General features: G+C 41.2%; 1 protein-coding gene across 4 annotated transcripts in view; it reads left to right on the top strand.

Moving 5' to 3' along the window:
• TPD52 (tumor protein D52) overlaps window positions 1-15,226 on the top strand; it is a 261,978-nt gene extending 246,752 nt beyond the window's left edge. For all 4 annotated transcript variants that reach the window (XM_029591530.1, XM_029591529.1, XM_029591532.1 and 1 more), the window contains one exon: window positions 13,111-15,226. In XM_029591530.1, the coding sequence (XP_029447390.1) occupies window positions 13,111-13,227 (117 nt within the window). In that variant the 3' untranslated portion in view covers window positions 13,228-15,226. The remainder of the gene's footprint in view (window positions 1-13,110) is intronic.
• Window positions 15,227-20,618: the final 5,392 nt, after the last annotated feature.

Raw genomic sequence — 20,618 nt, 5'->3', positions numbered from 1 at the left:
TTTTGAGTGAGGAAAGGTTTGAGACGTCTGAGTGTCAATTTGTGATAGCCTTCTTTGATTTTATTTGTTATATGGGTTTTGTAGGATAATTCTTTGTCAATTGTAATTCCGAGGTTTCTGGCATGGTCAACAGGAGAGATTGTTTCTGGGTTTTCTGTTTTGAGTGATTGTCTGGGTGAATTGTTTATAAGACTAATCAGTGTTTAAAGTTACAAGCTTTTGAGATTAAGGTCAAGCAGTAGCATTTTTTAACTAAATATAATATTGCATTTTACAGTCTTTAAACTCTGTAATAAAACAAGTGTAACTGGGACAAATCCTATGCTGTGACTGTAGTGTGGTTTTGTTTGCCTATTGCAGAGATGTAGAAGGGGGTTTTTGTAAGGCATGGAGGAGGGGAGAGAAATGAGTAAGGCAGTATGGGCAACAACTGATGGTACAGTGGCCCTGAAAGAGTTATCTTAAAGTAGGTTTCTCGTTCAACCTTATAGTAAGCAGACCAGAATTGCCTTGAAGTAACTGCTATGCTGTCAATTAGGAATTCAGACATAAGCAGACATTTTAAATGGAGTCTGAAAAATTCAATGTATTTAATCAGTTTCAGCTCTTAAAGATTGCATTTTAATCAAAATTACCTTAAGTCAAATGAACAAAATATGTCCTTGGAAAATATGCTCTCAGCTGAAGTTGGTTTGCTGTTAAAAAATTTCCCAATAAAAGCACATATAAGAACTAAAAAGCTAGGCTTCTCATTTATATGAATCTGTCAATAGTAAGTCTTAGACTTTTTTTTTTTCTAAGAAACTGAAAAAAGTCTTTAGCACTTGAGTGCCCTTTCACTACTAGGGAATATAATATGTTGGAATACGTCTATATATATATCAGGACTGACTGTCTGGAAGAGATGGTCAGGGTGGCACAACCTGTCTTGGTCCAAGTTTCTAGATTTTGTTGGGCAGAAGAATGTACTGCAGAATGAGGACTTATTTAAAGCCAAATCTGGGGAAATGAGAGAATTTCTTATTCAGAACTGATAATTTAGGAGAGATCAAAATTTTATCAATCTGTTTTATTCATCTTAGTGTTGTGGGAAATGCATTCAAATTAGGGTTGCACCATAACCAGCCTCAATTTTGTGAGGTGGCTTTTTATTTTTATTTTGCCCTCACTCCTCTATGGCTTTTATTATATTGTGTCAATCTCATCTTGTTTATAGGACTGCAATACTGTTCCTTTGGTGCCACTCAAATTGACCACAAAGTGGTTTTAGCCGTATGAACAATACCCTTATCCAGCAAGAGTGCTCAATGTAATTTACTTGGATTTTAGTAAAGCTTTTCACATGGTCCCACACAGAAGACTCATCAACAAAATAGAAGCTTGGGAGTCTGCTCCAAGGTGTTGGTGTGGATTAAAAACTGGTTGATGGATAGAAGACAACGGGTGATGGTAAATGGAACCTACTCTGAAGAGAGAATGTGTCAAGTGGAGTGCCACAGGGATCGGTGTTGTGATTGGTTCTGTTCAACATCTTCATGAGCGACATTGCAGAAGGGATAGAAGGTAAAGTTTGTCTATTGCGGATGATACTAAGATCTGCAACAGAGTGGACACGTCTGAAGGAGTACAGAGAATGAGACTGGATTTAAGGAAGCTAGAAGAGTGGTCGAAGATATGGAGCTGGGATTCAGTGCCAAGAAATGCAGAGTCATGCATCTGGGATGTTTTAATCCGAAAGAACAATATGCGTTGGGGGGGGGGGGGGGGGGGGGGGGGGGTAAAGGGCTGATGTGCATGGAGCAGGAGAGAGACCTTGGGGTGATAGTGTCTAATGACCTGAAGTCAACAAAGCAGTGTGACAGTGATAGCCAAAGCCAGAAGAATGCTAGGCTGCATAGAGAGAGGAATATCTAGTAAGAAAAGGGAAATGATAATCCCCTTGTACAGGTCCTTGGTGAGGCCTCATCTGGAGTACTGTGTTCAGTTCTGGAGACCATATCTCAAAGGAGACAGACAGGATGGAGGTGGTCCAGAGAAGGGTGATCTCCATCGAATGACTTATGAGGAGAGGTTGAAGAACCTGAATATGTATACCCTGGAGGAGAGGAGGAGCAGGGATGATATGATACAGACCTTCAGATACATGAAAGATTTTAATTATCCATGGTTGTCAACAAACCTTTTCCATTGGAAACAATTTAGTAGAACTAGGGGTCATGATTTGAAACGCCACGGAGGAAGATGTAGAACCAATGTCAGGAAATATTTCTTCACTGAGAGGGTGGTAGATGCCTGGAATACCATTTCGGAGGAAGTGGTGAAGACTAAAACTGTGAAGGATTTCAAAGGGGTATGGGATAAACACTGTGGATCCCTAAAGGCTAGAGGATGGGAATAAATAAAGCTTAACCGGCTCGGAGCGGCAGTTACTACCCTTAACAGAAACATGGGAGTAACCTGCACGGAGCAGCAGTAACTACCTTGGGAAACTTGCTGGGCAGACTAGATGGACCATTTTGGTCTTTTTCTGCCGTCATTACTATGTTACATTCTATTAATGCAACCCCTAGTTTCCTGTGGCATGTTTGCATACATTGGAATAATTTTGCATATTAAATGATTTTTTCATAATAGAAATTTGTATTTTTTCATATATATAACCATCTGGCAATGCTCCTAGGCGGTATACCAGATGAACTTAAACAAAAAACAGCGAAACAGTCTGTCAAACAATGCATAGTAAATCAAGCAAATACTCTGGGGGGAAAAGACAGATTTTACATAATTTATGGAATGTAATATCAGCCTCTTAGTCTAAAATCTGAGGATAATGTATTCCATAAGATAGGGGCTATACAGTAAAATGTTTTAGTGTCAACATAACTGGAACTGTAAGTAAGATTTGCTGTGCTGACCAGGGAGGTTGGTTGGTAAGGGCAGATATTTGTAAGTAGGAAGGGTACCGCCATGTAAAATAAAATAAAAAAAAATAAAAATCCAAAACAATTTAAAATCTATTGTAAATGAAATAGACAGCTATTGGAAACACTTGAGCACTGGTTATATATGACCATGCTTCTTTACTCCAGTAATAAGTCCAGCTGCAGTGTTTTGTCACTTGCAGTCTATGAAGTTGATATTTTGGTAATCCTTTTAAGACTGTCAGTCTATTCAAGTGTCAACAAGTCTTTGAATTCAACTAGGGTTTGGAGATAATCTTTTTATAAATAAGGAAGGAAGATAATGGATTTTCCATAAATGGGAAAGTGGGATTTAACTGTGTTGCTAAAATGCTTCCTCATAGATGATGAAGCCATCCATACTTCTAAAATTTTTTTTTTTTAATCAAACAACCAGTACTCAGTTTCTTATAAGCAACCCAGGACCCCAGGACTTGAGTGAAAAACGTAAGGGAGTCATATAGACATTGTGTGATATCCCCACAATAATTGACATGATTGGGAAAAGCTTTTCGTCCAACAAACTTGTGAGATTTGTTTCTTAAAAATGAAGAGATCCAGGCAATGAGAACTGCCCTTGACACAGATAGTTGTCAATCAAGCCAATAACACCTGATCAACAGTGTCAAAGGAAAAAAATGGATTTAGGGAGATGAATACAGAATCCTCATTCAGATCTATAATTCTGAGATTTAGTAAGAACTAAGAGCCTTTTCTATGCTGTGCTTCAAAGGAAGTGGTTACCTTTCCACTACCTCTTCAATCAATTTTCCTATCAAAGTTAGGTGTGAAATATGGCACAATCTTGCGAATTACAAAAAAATCTGAAAACTTTCTTTAAAGCAGGATAGATCATAGCAATTTTGAATTGAGGAGGAAATATGCTTTTCCCAAGGCTTTGACTTTGCACTGCGTCTTTAGCAATATTTGGAGGTACTGAATCTAACGAAGAACCACTCAGATTAGTGGAGGTCAATACCTTTTGAAGGAAAGGGTGTAAAGTTTGAAAGGGAAGGTAAGATCCATATTCTGATTCTCAGTCAGAGCATTAACTGCCTTAATTTGGTCAGTGTTTAATGTATTTCCTTCAGTCCTAGTTAGATTCTTATAGTCTTTACAAGTTGAATCTGAAGAGATTTGTTGTGAGTTTTTGATCTTTATCTTGATATTAAAGAAATTTGTCATTGACTACAGCTTCAATATTGGCATAGCCAGAGATGGGCATTTGGCTCTCTAAGGTTTATTACAATGGAATATAGCTTGTAGGATCTATTAACTGAAGAGGATATTTTGGCTATAATTACTTAGACTGTCGTTTATATGTTGCTATTTTGACCAATACAAAGTATGCAGAATGTTGCAGAATTTTATTTATTTATTTATTTATTTATTTATTTAGATTCTTTTTTTTTTATACCGAAGTATAGCTTAGTGCCTTCACCCCGGTTTACAGAGAAAAAAACATCATCATACATGAAACATAATGCAAGTACAACTAAGTGGTAGTTAACATCTCGGCAAAGGCAGAGTATAACATATTTGCAGAAAACAATTTACAAATCATTTTAGGTGATTCTTAGTGAGGAAGGTATGATATATAAAGTAAAGACTAAGGCAATTCAGTTAGTCTGGGAATGATTGTCTAAACAACCATGTTTTTAGATCTTTTTTGAATGATTTGGGGTCTCTGGTAGAACTTAGGTAAAGTGGAATAGAGTTCCATTCTTTGGGACCAGCTATAGAGAAGGCTCTGTTTCTAGTTATGGATAGCTTTGCAGATGATAGGGGGGGAATAATTAATTGCAATTTGTCAGTAGTTCTTGTCGAACGGGGTGATTTGTGAATTGCAATCATATTGTCCAGGGAATAATTGTTGCATTTGTAAATTTCGTTATGTAGAATGGTAAGAGTCTTGTATTTAATTCTTTGCGAAATTGGTAGCCAATGTAGGTTTTTTAGGATTGGTGAGATGTGATCATGTTTCCTCTTGCCAGTAAGGACTCGTGCGGTGCATTCTGCGGTGCGGTGGCATTCTGCAGTAATTGTAATGGTTTCAGTGTGGATTTCGGTAGTCCGATGAAAAGTTTTTTGCGCAGAATTCCCCCCAGGAGTAAACCTTGCTATTTGATTTCACCTGACTGTCACGATTAAGAGAGGATACAAACTATTGCAAAACTTTTCCCAGATTTTTTATTCTAGTTATCAAGATATGGTAACTAACAGTGTCAAAGGCAGAGGTGCCATCTAGATAGATTCCAATCACTGGGTATCCATTATCAAAATTTCGCAATACAGTATCATTAATAGTAATCAATGTTTCTGTACTGTTCTAAAACCACATTGTTTATCATGTAAAACGTGGGTTTCCAAAAAAATCATTTAAAAATATACAGACTTTTTTCAATTTAATTTGCCTAATGATATCAAATTGGCTATAGGGCTATAACTTGCTGGCAATTCATATGTCAAATTTCCTTTTTTTACTAGCCGCATTCAAAATCTTTTCAATACATTTGATAGGATGACATATTCTAAGGAACTATTTACCAAATCCCTAAGGATAATTAAATTCTTTTAGATCTGAAAAGATCCAAAAAGCACAAGGATCCAAAGAACAATAAAATAGAAATAAAATCACAATCACTCCAGATGGGATTAATATTAGTAGTCATGGAAGGGATAATAGATTTTATTTATCGGCTTTTATATACCGTTGTTTGGAGCAAGCCTTCACCATTATCCCTCATTACTGCAACTTTCTTTTGAAAATATTGTAAGAAATTCTCAGGACCTGGCTCTGTTTTAATTACTTCTTGAGGTTTTGGTTTTAAAACTTGATTGATCACCCGAAATAGATCATATGGGTGATTTAAGGAATTCTTTAAACATATTGAGACACAGGTCTTCCTTGTGGCCATAAAAAATTTCCTATACTCTGATCTCAGGAGCTTATAGTGCAAGAGATTTTCCTTGGATGTACAGTGCTTCAACAATCTCTCAGCTCTACACAATTTTTTTTTTTTAATTGTATCAAGTACTAGGCAACTCTTTCATGCTTAAATGTTTTGTCTCTGAGGGGCTATGACATCAAACACCTTTGTCAGGGTAGAAATAAATGATGTAGCAAAGTCTTCGACTAAATCATTCAAATAACTATTTTGCTTCTCTCATTCAGTTTTAAAATTCAGTATTTACTGTAGGACGCACATGCTTATAATCAAAACAAGTTGTATCTTCCTTACATTTGTGTAAATAATTTGTGTATAGAAACTTTAATAAGATAATGATCAGACCAGGGAACCATTTGGACTACAGGTGGACTAGAACTAACCAACATTAGATTGTGGGCAGGTATTAATATCTGGTCCAATATGTCCTCCCTTATGATTTGGAACATAAACTAACTGCAAAAGATGAAAGGCTGACAACAGGAACAAGTAGTCCTTAAAAATATCCTTTGACTATCTTGATGTAGATTAAAATCAGCAAAAATTAATTTTTCAGAACGTGTCTGAGCTGCAGAGATAGAATCTGCTAGAATTGATAAATCATTAGTAAAAACTTTAGGGGACAATCATCTAATTATCAAAAATACTATCGCATCTACCCTCAATAGTAATAGGAACAACTTGTAAAGAATAGCAATCTCTATAAAATAGAACTACTCAACCTCCAATCTTGCTTTATGTAGGTAAAGGAGGATATGTAAGCTGTAACATATCGGCATTGAAATGCCAACACTCAGTAATTAAAAAAAAAAATCAATATTTGATTCCAATGTTTGATAAATATCAGTTTTTGTTTTCACCAAACAAATATTAACATAGGCCAGAGATTTTACGCTTTACCATTTAATTCGGCCTATACTAGAGAAACACGAAAGTACTGCTAAAATTTGGTTACGCTGGGTGGAGAATGTCTGAACTCTTATCTACTTCATAATGACCTTGCCCACTAATTAGTTATATTCTGGGGTACACACATCTTAAAGAATAAAAAACAAACCAGACAAATGAAAGGTTCATTCAAAGGTCCCAGTGAAGGGACCAGCATAGGAACATGGCCCTTTGCTGTGGCCTTTCACCAGCGGGGCCTGTCTTTTGAACAGCTCCATAGGCTTCTGCTGTGACATTCATGTTTTTAAAGGGGCAGTATCAAACAATTTTCAGCATGTTGGCTCCATATATAATGAAAATTGATTCTTGACAGTTTATCTAAAAAGTGAGAGGCGGTGAGATCAACTTTGGAATGGCTATATATAAAAGTAGATCTGGTGTTGGCACACTATTAATTTTTATTGAAAACAAATTAAGAAATGGGCACACTATCCTACAGATTCTATTACAAAATTGTGAATTGAGAGGGAGGAATTATTCATTAGAGATGTGAATCGGAACTGAAATCCGAACCGATTCTGGTTCCGATTCACATCTCTATTATTCATAGTATATAATAGAACAAGATCCAGTCTATGGTCTTTATTGTGAGCTGGATAGAATACCCATGGGTAAACCACGAATCAATCAAATGGGTTAAAAGGATAGCTGCATTTTTGTCTTTGCTATCATCGATGTGTAGGTTAAAGTCTTTTAAAAGGAAATGTTCTATGCTCTAAACATAATTCTGGTCAATTGAAGTAAAATTATAATTACTAATTTGGTATTGCACAGGTCTCTACAGAAGAAAAATGGCTGTTTTGCAAGCCTCCTATGTTTAATAGGCACTCTAATTCCCTCTAAAGGCAGTGATTCTAATCTATATGCATTTATTGAAGCCTGTATAATCAATGCTGCTTCTTTACCTTTTTTGACTGAAAACTTTTAAAGAAAGTATAACCAGGAGGACATCTTTCTGTTAAGGTTACTGTATTAATGGGCTGAATCCATGTTTACCTCCATAAAATATCTAGATTGTTAATATTTGAACAGACAGCAGTGCCACCTTAGATCAAGTAGAGCACACATTAAATTGTAGATTTAGGGTAGATGAGGCAACCTGTACCTTTACAGAATTATATAGTGGAATTAGCTTAAACCTGTTGAAATTCCCTGGAGACCCCTATTCACTTTCTCCCCTTCCTTTATCAGAGCATCCCAAACAGATTTCCCTCCCCGACTCTACGCAAGGATAACTTTCTCCCCTTCTCTCAAGTCTGCAGACCTCCATTCCCTAACGTAATCCCAGCTAACTCTGAGCACCTCCTTCCAGCTTGACCCCAGCACACTTTGACCCCCCCCCCCCCACTTCAGTCCTGCTCCAGGTTCAGCACACTCTGATCCCCTTTACCCTAACCCAGCCCAGCACATTCTGAGCTTCCCCGATCCAGCACATACCCCCCACCGATAAGCTCTATTCTCCCTCTCCACCCCAGTCCTTTCTCTCTCTTCCTCTCTTAATCCCTGGTGCCAGTGCATACACATTATCCCTCGAATCCCTTTCTCCTAGGACAAGCAGGATGGTAGTCTTCACTTATGGGTGACAGCATCCAATGGAGCACGGCACAGAAAACTTTTGTCAAAGTTTCTAGAAGCTTTGACCAGCACCCTGAGCATGCCCAGCATGCTGCTATCCACGTGTCCACAGTCTCTTCTCTTCCGTGGTGCAGTTGCCTTGTGGTTGGTGGAGTTCTTCAGTTTTCTTGTTTTCTCGATATTTTTTCAAGTGTTTCCCATATTCCTTGTTGGGTCCCCCTTCATGGTTGGTGCCTCCTCGGTACAGTATGTTTTCTCTACAATTTTTTCCAACTTTGCAGTTGATTCCCGTCTTCTCGCCTCAAGGTGTCCGCCGATCATCAACCGCACGCTGGGTGTTTTTATGGCGTTGACCAGCTTTTGGCCGTGCCCGCAGACAATGTCCATTACAGACCCGCATGAGATTTGCATCCTCTGCTGGGGGCCTCAAACGATGTCCGTGGGTGCCTGCGTCTGTTCTATCGATGCTGAGAGATCGCGGGGAGCCGTCCGGTATGCTTCCCAAGTGGTCCCTCTTGTCCAAGGATCGAGGGGACGGGGATAGATCCTCAATCTCCTGCTCTCCAGGACATCGGGATCATCAGCTTCCTCGGCACCAGGAAAAGAATGGGCCGAGCACCAAAGGAGATCCCGCAAGCATAGACACCGGTCACCATCGAGACACTGTTCTGGAGCGGCACCCTTTTATCGGCAGAGGAAGTATTATCCTCCAACCTCCCGGGCTCGTACGCCACTCACCAGCTCCAGGGTGCATCCTCAATAGCATTGAGCACCCAGACCTCAGCCGCCCCCAGCAAGCCCTGGCCACTGACTTTTGACTGGCAGCAAGGGAGCGGAAATCAGTTGACTGTACCCCTGGCGCTGGATCACCCGATGGAAGGCAGGATCCTTGCCTTTGCCCATCGCTGGGAAGAGATCATGTCAGACTGCTGGGTCCTTACCATTATTTGCCAGGGGTACCATCTAAACTTCAGCTGGCTCCCAGACCTCTCCCTCATGTCCATCGTGTGGGGTTCATCCGCCCATCAGATCATACTTCAGACAGAGCAAGATGCCCTCCTTGTGGTGGAACCAGTCCCCTCACTATCAACAAGGCCAAGGGTTCTGTTCGAGGAATTTTCTCATTCCGAAAAGGAATGGCGGCTTGCGCCCCATTCTCAACCTCAGCATATTGAACAAGTTTCTCATAAGAGAAAAGTTCAAGATGGTCTCTCTGGGCATGCTGATCCCGCTCCTCAGAGAAGGAAACTGGCTTTGCTCCCTCAATCTCAAGGAGGCTTACACACATTGCAATCGTCCCCAGCCACTGCAAGTACCACTGCTTCATGGTGGGGAAAGCACATTACTAATACAAAGTGTGCCCTTTGGGCTGGTGTCGGCCCCCCCCCCCCTGTGTTTTTATCAAATGCTTAGCGGTGGTGGCTACCTACCTCTGGCGTTGCTCGGTGCACATGTTCCACTACCTGGACGACTAGTTAGTCAACAGCGACTCCCGTTTGGGAGCCTTGCATGCTCTAACCGTGACAGTGCAGATGATGGGGTTCGTCATAAACTTCCCCAAGTCTCATCTGTCTCCCCAGTTAGACTTCATAGGTGCCAGGCTGGACACAGTGCAAGCAAAAGCTTTCTTGCCCAGAGACTGGGCAATTGCACTTGCCTTGCTGGCCACCCTTGTCAGGAACAGTTAGAATGCCAGCTCGCCTGCTGCTCCACCTGCTGGGCCACATGGCGGCCTCTGTCCATGTGACCCCTCTGGCACGCCTCCGCATGAGGAATGCCCAATGGTCCCAGTGGTGGCAGGCGTCCTAGAATCGCAAGGCTCCCATCTTAGTCTCGGACCCTCTAAGAGTGTCTTTCCTAGTGAGAAGATCTATCTAGCTTTCCTTCCAGCCCCTTCCACCTCAGGTGATTCTCACCACAGATGCTTCCCTTCATGGCTGAGGAGCCATGTGAACAATATCCACACGGAGGGTCTGTGGACTGCCTCAGAAACCTGCTGCCAGATCAAATTCCTGGAGCTTTGGGCAATCCAATACACCCTGTGGACGTTCATAGACTGGTTGCTGTCCAAGGAAGTCTTTATTCGAACAGACAACTAAGTTACAATGTGGTATATCAACAAGCAGGGGGCCAAGGGTTCGTCCCTTCTCTGCCATGAGGCGGTGCAGGTGTGGACCTGGGCCCTCTCGCAAGGCATGTCGCTCCGAGCAGCTTACCTGCTGGGCCATCTCAACGTGCTAGCAGACCGCCTGAGCTGTTCCTTCCAACCACATAGACCGCCTGAGCTGTTCCTTCCAACCACATGAGTGGTTGGAAGGAACCTGGAGGTAGCAGCTGCACTCTTTTGCCGGTGGAGTATGCTGGATGTGGATCTCTTTGCTTCCCCACTCAACCACAAGATGAGAAAGTTCTGCTACCTGGTGCTTGGGGATGGCCTTCCAGTCTGCGATGCCTTCTCCCTCTACTGGGGGAAAGGCCTGCTATATGCATAACCCTTTTACCGCTCCTCTCGATGACTGACTCTGCTGAAGCTTCAGCAGGACAGGGGAACCATGATACTCGTACCGCTTTTGTGGCCCCAACAGGTTTGGTACCCACTCCTGCGGGACCTGTCAGTGCGAGCACCCATCCAGCTTTGGGATGGCACCTGATCTCATCTCACAGAATTAGGGCACCCTGCACCATCCCAACCTCCGAGCGCTGGCCCTCACGGCTTCAATTTTGAGTGTATTCCTCCAGCCCTTGGGCCTCCTCTGTCTCCCAGGTCCTGGTGGCATCTCTAAAGTCCTCCACCAGGAAGTCCTACAGCTTGAAGTGGAAAAGATTCTCCATTTGGTGTTCGGGTCATGATTTGGATCCTTTCTCATGCCTCCTTCCCTGGCTGTTGGACTATCTCTGGCATCTGTCTGAGTCTGACCTTCAGACCATTTTGGTCAGGGTGCACCTCAGCGTGGTCAGCACGTACCATCGAGGGTTCGCTGGCACACCCGTTTTGGTCCAGCCCTTAGTGGCCACTTCATGTGGGGCCTCCTCCAGCTAAAACCTCTGGGACCGCAAAGTGGTCCCGGCACGGCTCATGCATCCTCTGTTTTTTTTTTTTTTTTTTGTTTTTTTTTTTTTTGAACCGCTGCATTCCTGCGTACGCATCCTGAGTTTCTGCCCATAATCATGACTGATTTCTATTTCTATTTCAATCAGTTCATCGTCTTACCTTTTTTTCCTAGACCTCTTTCCCACTCAGTGGAGCAAGCTCTCCATACCTTGGACTGTAAAAGGGCCTTGGCCTTCCACCTGGATCGCATTGCAGGCCAAGGAGAGTCTACCTAGCTCTTCATGTCCTTTGATTCTAAAAGGCTGGGAGTGGTGGTGGGTAAACAGACCTTATCAAACTGGCTGGCAGTTTGCATTGCCATTTGCTACGTGCAGGCAAGCCTACCGCTGGCCAGCAGAGTGCAGGCTATGGCGACGTTGGTGGCACACAGATGTGCATTCCCCATCGTCTAGATTTGCTGGGCCGCCACTTGGAGCTCACATTGGCGGCCCACTACTGCCTGGACAAAGACGGATGCCAAGACAGTGCCTTTGGTCAATCCATTCTGCGCAACCTGTTCCAGTCCTGAACCCACCTCTTCATGTTTCTGTGGGAACCAGACAGTCCCCTGTTGTCCTACAGTGCATTAGTTGTGTTGTACCCGTTGGCACCTTGTTCGGTCGCTGCTGGTATCGCCAGTTCATGGGGACAGTCTGGAACTTGGTATTCACCCATATGTGAGGATTACCATTCTGCTTGTCCTAGGAGAAAGCGCAGTTGCTTAACTGTAACACATGTTCTCCTAGGACAGCAGGATGTTAGTCCTAAGGAATCTCACCTACCTCCTCATGGGGTGGGTTCTCTTTTGGTTTGTTTTATTTTTTGCTCATATTTTTCTCTTACGGGACTGAAAGGGGACCTTGCGTGGATGGGTGGATAGCAGCATGGGCATGCTCAGTGTGCTGGTCAAAGCTTCTAGAAACTTTGTCAAATGCTTTCTGTGCCTGGCTCCATCGGATGATGTCACCCATATGAGAACTAACATCCTGCTGTTACAGGTAAGCAACTGCACTTTTTCACATACCCCTATCCACCATCTCTTCTTTAACACAATACCCCCTATCCCCTCTGCCCTTCTTTCACACAATCTCCCAGCACATTTTTCATCCACTAATCCTCCTCCTCCCCATTCCCACCATTCTGAGCTGATTGGGCCAGCTGGAGGAGGAAGAGATTGGCAGTTCCTTGGCTGTGTTCTCAGCAGCCTGGGATCTGACTGCAGCTTTGAATCCTATGAGACACATTGCATGGTTCAAAGTGGCAATTCGGATTTTGGTACCAGAGGATGATGATGCAATGCAAGAGACTGCTGCTTGCCCCCACCTTCTGTCATACCAATCAGCATTCAGACTTGATTGGTTCCCTGTTCTTGCATTTTGTGCAGAGGACCAAAATTTGCAGCCATGGGAGCCCAGGGCCTGGCATATGAATCTTTATGGGAATTGAAAAGGTCACCTTTCTCATCCATGCCAAAAATCTGTTTTGATACCCTGAGCATTTCATATAGCTCGTTCAGTGTCTGTCCATTTTTTTTCTATTTTATTTTTATGGCATTTATCTAAACTTGTTTAATGGTGATGTATTTCAGTCTAAAGTTGGAGGAACCAAGCCTGCTGCCGGGGGAGATTTTGAAGAGGTCTTAAATTCAGCTGCCCATGCCAGTGCCACTGAGCCTCTCTCAGAAAAGAACCAGGAAGCCCCATAAGATGCTCGCTCCTTCATGATCTGCTACACACTGCCAGATGCTGCAAACAAACCAAGCACATTTGTTCCATTCTTTGCTCTGTTTTCACCAAATATGTGCTTCTTTTTTAGCATTCAGTTTCCTATCACTTAATTTGTTTAGATAGATTCTGGGTGGATTTCAACATGGTTTTGGAAATAGAGGTGGGCCAACTTTTGTTATAACAATTGTGATCCAAAAAGGCAAAGCTCCATTTAGATATTTTATTGTTAGGTGGTGGTGGAGAGGGTGGTATATGTTACTTTGGGACTTGAAATTAGATGTTTGCATACTGAAAAACTGGGATAAAAATAACCCATGCTTTTTACAGATCACAAAAATCCAATTGTGGGCAGAATCTTTAAAAGCCAGGTCTCTTAGAAAAGACTTTGAGCTTTGCCTTTTGGAAATTGACTGCTGTAAACCAAATATTGCCTCATCTCTGAACATAGTGGTTAAGGGGTTTTTTTTGTTGAAATAACTTTTCTATATTTCAGATTGTATATAATCAATCCCTGGTTTAATTGTCACAATCCAAAAAAGTAACTTCATATGGATTTTAGGCTCAGAGGAAAAATTAATATGGGAGCAGGTTTGTTTGTTTTGATTCTGTCTCTTGATCATTTTTTCTTGCTGCTTTAGTGTTTTGAAAAGGTTATTTTCTTTCCTCCTTGTATTTATTTTTGAGCTACACTGAAGACTGTTCACTAACTGTGACTACTATCCACAATTTCAATCAGCACACTTGTTATACTTGTGATTACCTCATGTTGTGACAGAGTGAAGCCTGAATACTTTGCAATAGAACTGGCAATGTATTGACCAAATCCAATCCTGGTTGGACCATTAGGCTTTATTTTTAAAGAAAATATGAGGAAAACAAAAAAGAGGAAGCAGGACCATTGCCAGTTGATTTTATCAGGTGCTCTGTAACAGATTTAAGCTGCTGTTAGTGTGACGGTAGCTAAAATTCCTTCAGCTATCCAAATATAAGTTCCCTAGTAATGCTATTGGGTGCTTGTGAAGATTTTTTTAATGTCACACTTAAGTATTCCTACTCTAAAATCTGTGAATTTTCTTTTTCTTAGCAGTGGTGGAGAAATGGTGGCTTAGAATCAGAAATAGATATAGGACTCTTGGTATCATGACTACCATTTTCTTGGTAGTCATGTTAATTGGAAAACACACTTGAATGTCCTGTTTGTTTTCTGGATTTATTTTTAGGACAAACAACTCCAAAAATGCAAGACCAAGGAAGAATGACCTATCAACAGAGCTTTCAGCACAAAGCTCAGCATTTTAAGAAACAAACTAATATTAACCATATTAACAAAGTTAGAGAAGAATTTTTAGTTCATTTTTTTTGCCCATTATACAAAATCATAGGAAGGTGACCAAGAATATAACAAAAGGAACAAGTAGCACGTTTGATAGTCATAGGCATTAATTCTGTGAAGAAATTAGATTTACATATATACAATTCACATAGTACTGTAATACAGGGAAATATCCCTCTACATTTTCTATGGTTTTAGTGACTATGTCTGAAAAAATTAGCAAATAGTGAAATGATGCAGTGCTTAACTTAAAACAGGTTTTCCAATAGTAAAGCACACAATTTTGCTTAGGCCTTCAGAAGACCTTGAATAAAGGGCTATGCTTATTGGCATTTGTTGACTATCAGCCTTTAGAGTACACATCCAAGCTTTGGGAGTATGTCATTGTTGCTGGTACATATCTACCTGTGGCGCTTGTTTCTTACATGAAATGTGTCACTAAACTTGGAATAAGCTGGAGTTTTGGGTTAGCATGACAATGTCTTTCTGTTAAGTATTCAAAATCAAATTCTAAATTCTACCACTCTTGTTGGTGGTTAACATTTATACACTGTATTTCCAGTCTCCAGATTTCTGTAAGCATAACAGATTGGATGTATATGCTCAGTTACATGTGAAAAGCTTAATAAAGCTTCTGTACTTCAGTGCTTTCTGTGTTTTGACTTAATCAGAAATATTGTAGACATGTTATAATGTATGACTTAGCTACTGATATACTTTGTAAAATAAAGATAACGTTTGGGTGATCAGATAAATGCAATGAGTACGATAACCTCTTTTGAGCTTTTGTGAATTTTGGTGCTGAAAATATATCAGAATTCATATCCTTTAAATTGCATTCCAGAGTTGAAAAGGGAAGATAAGGATCTTAGTAATTCTGAAACTACTTCGGTTTTCTTTGAACAAATTTTGTTTTGAAGGTGACTCATTACTAGTGGATCTGGCTTCCTAGAGCCTAGGTTTGTCTCTTAAACAAGCAGCAACACAAGACTGGGAATCCAAGTGGTAGACAAAATTTAATGTGGATAAGTTGAAAGTGATGTACTAAGAGAAATTAATCCAAACTGTAGTTAAACAATGTTGTGTTTCATGTTAGGAGTCAGCACCCAGGAAAGGGAGCCAGGTAGGCATCATTGTGGACAGTTTGTTGAAATTCTCTGCTGTGTGTGTGGTGGCAGTCAAAAAAGCAAACAATCTTTGTAATTATTAGGAAAAGAATGGAGAATATCATCCCCCTCTATTGCTCTGTGCTGTGACTGCACCTTGAATTCTGAGTTTGATTTTGGTTGGTACATGTCAAAAAAGATATAGCGGAATTAGAAAAGGTACAGAAAATAGTGAGCGGAATGATAAAGGGGATGGAATAGCTCCCTTGAGAGAAAAGACTCTAGCTTGGAAAAGATGGCTAAGGGGAGATATAATGGAGATCTGTAAAATCATGAATGGAGTAGAATGGGTAAATGCAAATTGGTTTACTCTTTAAAAAAAAATAAATAAGGCTAAGGGACAGTTCATAAAGCTACTAGGTAACACATTTAAAACAAATCGGAGAAAATGTTTTTTCATTCAGCACAACAGGGAAAGCAGTTAAAATCCCACTGTTGCTTCTCGTGACTTTGGGCAGGTCACTTTAATATGTTGCCTCAGGTTCAAACTTAGGGTCAGATTTATTAAAGCTTTTCTCCCACTCTGTGTCTATGGGGAAAACCCTTAGGGGCAGATTTTCAACCCCCGAAAAGCTGCCCCTGCACGTGCCGAGTTTCGTAACTTTTTCAACAAAGGGTAGGGGGGGGGGGATTTAGTTAGGGCTGGGGGGTGGGTGAGATAAGGGGGGGGGGGCCGGAGAAAAAGTTCCCTCCAAGGCTGCTCCTATTTCAAAGCGGCATTGGAGGGAATGGGGAAAGCCATCGGGGCTCCCCTCAGGTTCAGCGCGCGCAAGGTGCACATGTGTGCATCCCCTTGCGCGCACCCACCCTAGATTTTATAACATGCGCGCGGTAGCGCGCGCATGTTATAAAATCGGGTGTAGATTTGTTCGCGCCAGGTTGCGCGAACAAATCTACGCCCGTGCATAAGTTTAAAAATCTGGCCCTTAGTGAATCAGGTACTTCGATTGTAAGCCCTCTGGGGATAGGAAAAATCCTACAGTATCTGAATGTAATGCCCTTTGAAGTGCTGAAAAGGTGTAGTAAAATAAAATAAAAAAACACTTCTAGAATTCATTGCCTGAGGATGTGATAAAGGCAGTTAGTGTAGTTAGCCTCCAAACCTTTTTGAAACCCATCTTAATTGGACTACTTCCAGCTGCATTTCAAGTCCCAAAATGCCCATTTAAAAGCTGGAAACTTATATACAACTGATATTTGGGCAAGGGTGTGCATTTTTGATTAGCTGAAAAAGGTTCCCAGCAAAACACGAACAGTACCAAGTAATCAAGACCAGAGTCCTGTAAATGCTATGTCAGTGACTGAGCTTATAGAAGCTGTGGTTAAGGCTATGGATGGCAAGTTTGAGAGAATCTTTGGCAAGCTTGACGTTATCACCTCACTTGCAGAGATTAGAAGCATAATAACCGAAGCAGAACAGAAAATATAAAAAACATTCAAGATGACATACAAGTGCTGTCTTGAGAGTCTTACCTTGGTGAAAACAGCCCTGCAAAGAGAAGCTGGAAGACCTGGAAAACAGGTCAAAATGAATAATCTTTGCTTCATTGCTCTGACAGAGAGCTGCAGGGCTTCTTTGAGGAATGGCTGCCCTGTGAATTAAACATGGGAGAGATGTGTGCTCTGTTTAGTGCCAGAGGAAGGCTGCATTCTCAACCATGGGTGGTGACAGCCAGAGTACTTCGCCCACAAATCTGTTTTGCAAGTGCTCTCATTGGGTAAGCAACTATAGTATGAAAATCAGAAAATATTAGTTTTTCATGATTTGTCAGCAAAGCATAATCATTTATATTCTTAGGAACCTTCATTTTCAGTTTAAACCTATTTTCACCTGTAAATTCCTGGATTTTTCTGAAGGTGAAAAGCTATGTAAACAGATTTCCACCCTAATTGTTTTTCATGATTTGTCAGCAAAGCATAATCATTTATATTCTTAGGAACCTTCATTTTCAGTTTAAACCTATTTTCACCTGTAAATTCCTGGATTTTTCTGAAGGTGAAAAGCTATGTAAACAGATTTCCACCCTAATTTTGTCTTGAACAGCTGTGTTTTCAAACTTCCATGAGTCCAGTGCAGGCAGTAAAACTTGATGTATTCAAGTCCCTCCCTCCTCTCCTTCCCCCAAGCAGTGAAAATATGCCTCAGACCTTCTCCCATTGGCAGCCATGCTCTTCTACAAGAGCCAAGAGGAGCCTTGTAGGCTCAGTTTGCTGAATGAGCTTTGCAGGCAGAGTTCTGCTGACCTCATCTCTGTGTGCCTGGGAAGCCACTGCTTAGGTGAAAGCTTTCCCAGCACACGGAGATGAGGTTAGGCAGAACCGAGGCTGCATGGCTTCTCTTGCCACCTGAAGGAGACCGTGGCAGCCATCGAGAGAAGGGGTGGGCTGTTGGTTTAGCTCCAGGAAAGGGTTGGAACTAAAACACTGGCCAGAGCACGGCTTCACAGTAATCCACCCAAACACAGATGAGCAGTTGTCCCCAACCAAGGGTTTCTGGCAGGATCCCTACCTCTCTGGCTCAGCACAGACTCAAGTGCAGGGTAGGGCTGCACTGCATAATGCAGGAACATGAGCCTGCCGCCGAAAATGGAGGGAGGAGGAACCTGGGCTCAGCATAGCCAGTAAGATTGAATGTTTGCGGAAAAGAAGTTTTGCAAGAGAGAGAGGGGCGAATTATGTGAGGGGCGAGAAAAGAGAGGGTTTTGGAAAGAAGGGGAGACAATGAAAGAGCAGAAGGAGAGTGGGTGGAAAAGAAATGCCTGGGGTGAGGGAAAAAGGGATCAGGATCACCTGAAGAATCATTTGAGGGTATGTTATGTAAGTGGGCTGGGAGGGAATGGGACAGTGGGAGGTTTCTGTCCAAAATAAATTCAGATATTCTCTGGAAAAATGATGAAACTTTATTTCTACTGATTTTTTTCTCCTGTTCTTGTTCTTGGCAAATTAAACCCTATTAAATTCTTGGGAAAAATAATTAAAACAAAAATGAAGGTCCCTATATATTCTACAAAGCTACAGGTATTCTATATTGGAGACACTAAATGGTTCTCAATTGCCAACGCCAAGGAATCTTTGCGTGGTTTGGAGAATTCAGAGAGTCCACTATGGCCTAACAATATAAGCTAAGGCCTTGTAATAGAATCTTTGGCTCTTTGTTAAACCAGTTTGCTCCTGAGCATGTGTACATTTCTGAGTGAGCATTAGATTTGATCACACCAGGATACCTATGAACTCTTAAGGGACCGGTTTGACTTGAGAGTGATGCTGAGATTATTTTTAAGTCGTGATGAGGCAGTGACAGCGCACTAGAAGCAGGCCTGTTTTCTCCTCATTTCTGTTTGGCATGATTGGTGCCTCTTTTGACTGTTTTCTTCAATGACTACTGAGTTGATTACAGCAGCTGGCATGGTTCTGGTAAAGTTGAGAATGTCCATTAAATCTTTGGCATTTAGAGAGCCAGAATAAATCAGTGTGCACCTTGATGGATAGTGCTTGCACCAGATATTTTCAGTGATGAGCTGTTAACAGTAATGGTTCACTCATGGTTTTGCAACCAGGACTGGTTAACATAACATTTTTTGGTGCACATTCCAAATAACATAAGACCTTATTTGTATCTGTCTTGCTTAATGGGAGTTAGACAAGTTCTTTATTAGTGGAACAACTGGTGAGGGATTCACGGGTAATGTATTGCAATATGGGTTCACCCATCTTTGAGTTTTTCAGGTAGGCAAGATTTGCTTGGAGTAGAGATCAAACAGCCATTGGTTTATTTCATTGCTTGGAATTTGTGAATGCATACTGGTAGGTAAGGAAACAGATGTGCCAGACTAAGGGGCAATATACAGATTGGATGTTTTGAAGCTGAAGGGGATTAGATGGGGGAGGGTGACTCTTTAGTGTTAAATGTGACGCTGCTCTTCTAGAGGGGGGAAGAAAGAGGGTTTTAGGTGTGAGTAGGGGAGGGAGGGATGGAGTCTGAATAGGAGGGTTCCATTTGGGGTTGGTTTTTTTGGGTAGTATTTTTGTTTGGTTTTCATTCACTTGGAGAGCTCTCGTATGTATTAGAGCCTAGAGGTGGTATCTTGGGGGGGGGACTCTTACCTACATGCTGAGATTGAGAATTGTCTTTGTTTTGGTTATGGTTTTTTCTGCAGGGGATGAGTAGAAATCTGCTTAGGATAATCTTTTGGAACGTGGGTGAGAAATTTCAGTTACGTGGCAGAAAATCTTAGCAAACTTAAATAGGAAGAAAGATGACTTTTTTTTTTTTTTGCAGGAAACTCACCTCTCTGAGCTGTGATTCAAGTGAATAGAACAAGGTCTCATGAATTTACATTAGCAAGAGGCACTAGGCAGGGTTGTGCTCTCCCACCTTTGTTTTTATTGTTTATGGAGCCATTACTATGTTCATTTCAAGCTGAGAATATTTCAGGACTTAAAATGTGGTCCAGGTGTTTTAAAGTCGCAACTTTTTCAGATGACCTCTTTGCTTAGGATTGGTAATAAAGACAGTCTTTTACTGGTTTGATGAAACTGTTTTATCGATTAGAATATTTTTCAGGATTTAAATTGAATGTATCTAAATCAGTAACTATGGTGTTTGCTAAATCTATTAAATCTTGGCGGGCTATTGCTTTTCCAACTGAATGGGCTTTGTTATTTAGGAGTTCTTATTCCCAAGGACTGGAGACTTTTGTATGCAAGTAATATCCCACTTTTGTTGGAATTGACCAAATTAAAATTACAGCAATGGCAGGATATTCCTCTTTGGTAGGTCAAATTTATTCAAGATAGTTCTTTTTCCTAAGTGGCTTAATATTCTTCAAACTCTTTCTAATAGTTTGAGAGATTTGAAATATCTTATACT

The sequence above is a fragment of the Rhinatrema bivittatum genome, chromosome 2 (genome assembly GCF_901001135.1).
Source record: "Rhinatrema bivittatum chromosome 2, aRhiBiv1.1, whole genome shotgun sequence".
NCBI classification, from domain to species: Eukaryota; Metazoa; Chordata; class Amphibia; order Gymnophiona; family Rhinatrematidae; genus Rhinatrema; species Rhinatrema bivittatum.
This window is presented reverse-complemented; position numbering and strand designations above follow the sequence as displayed.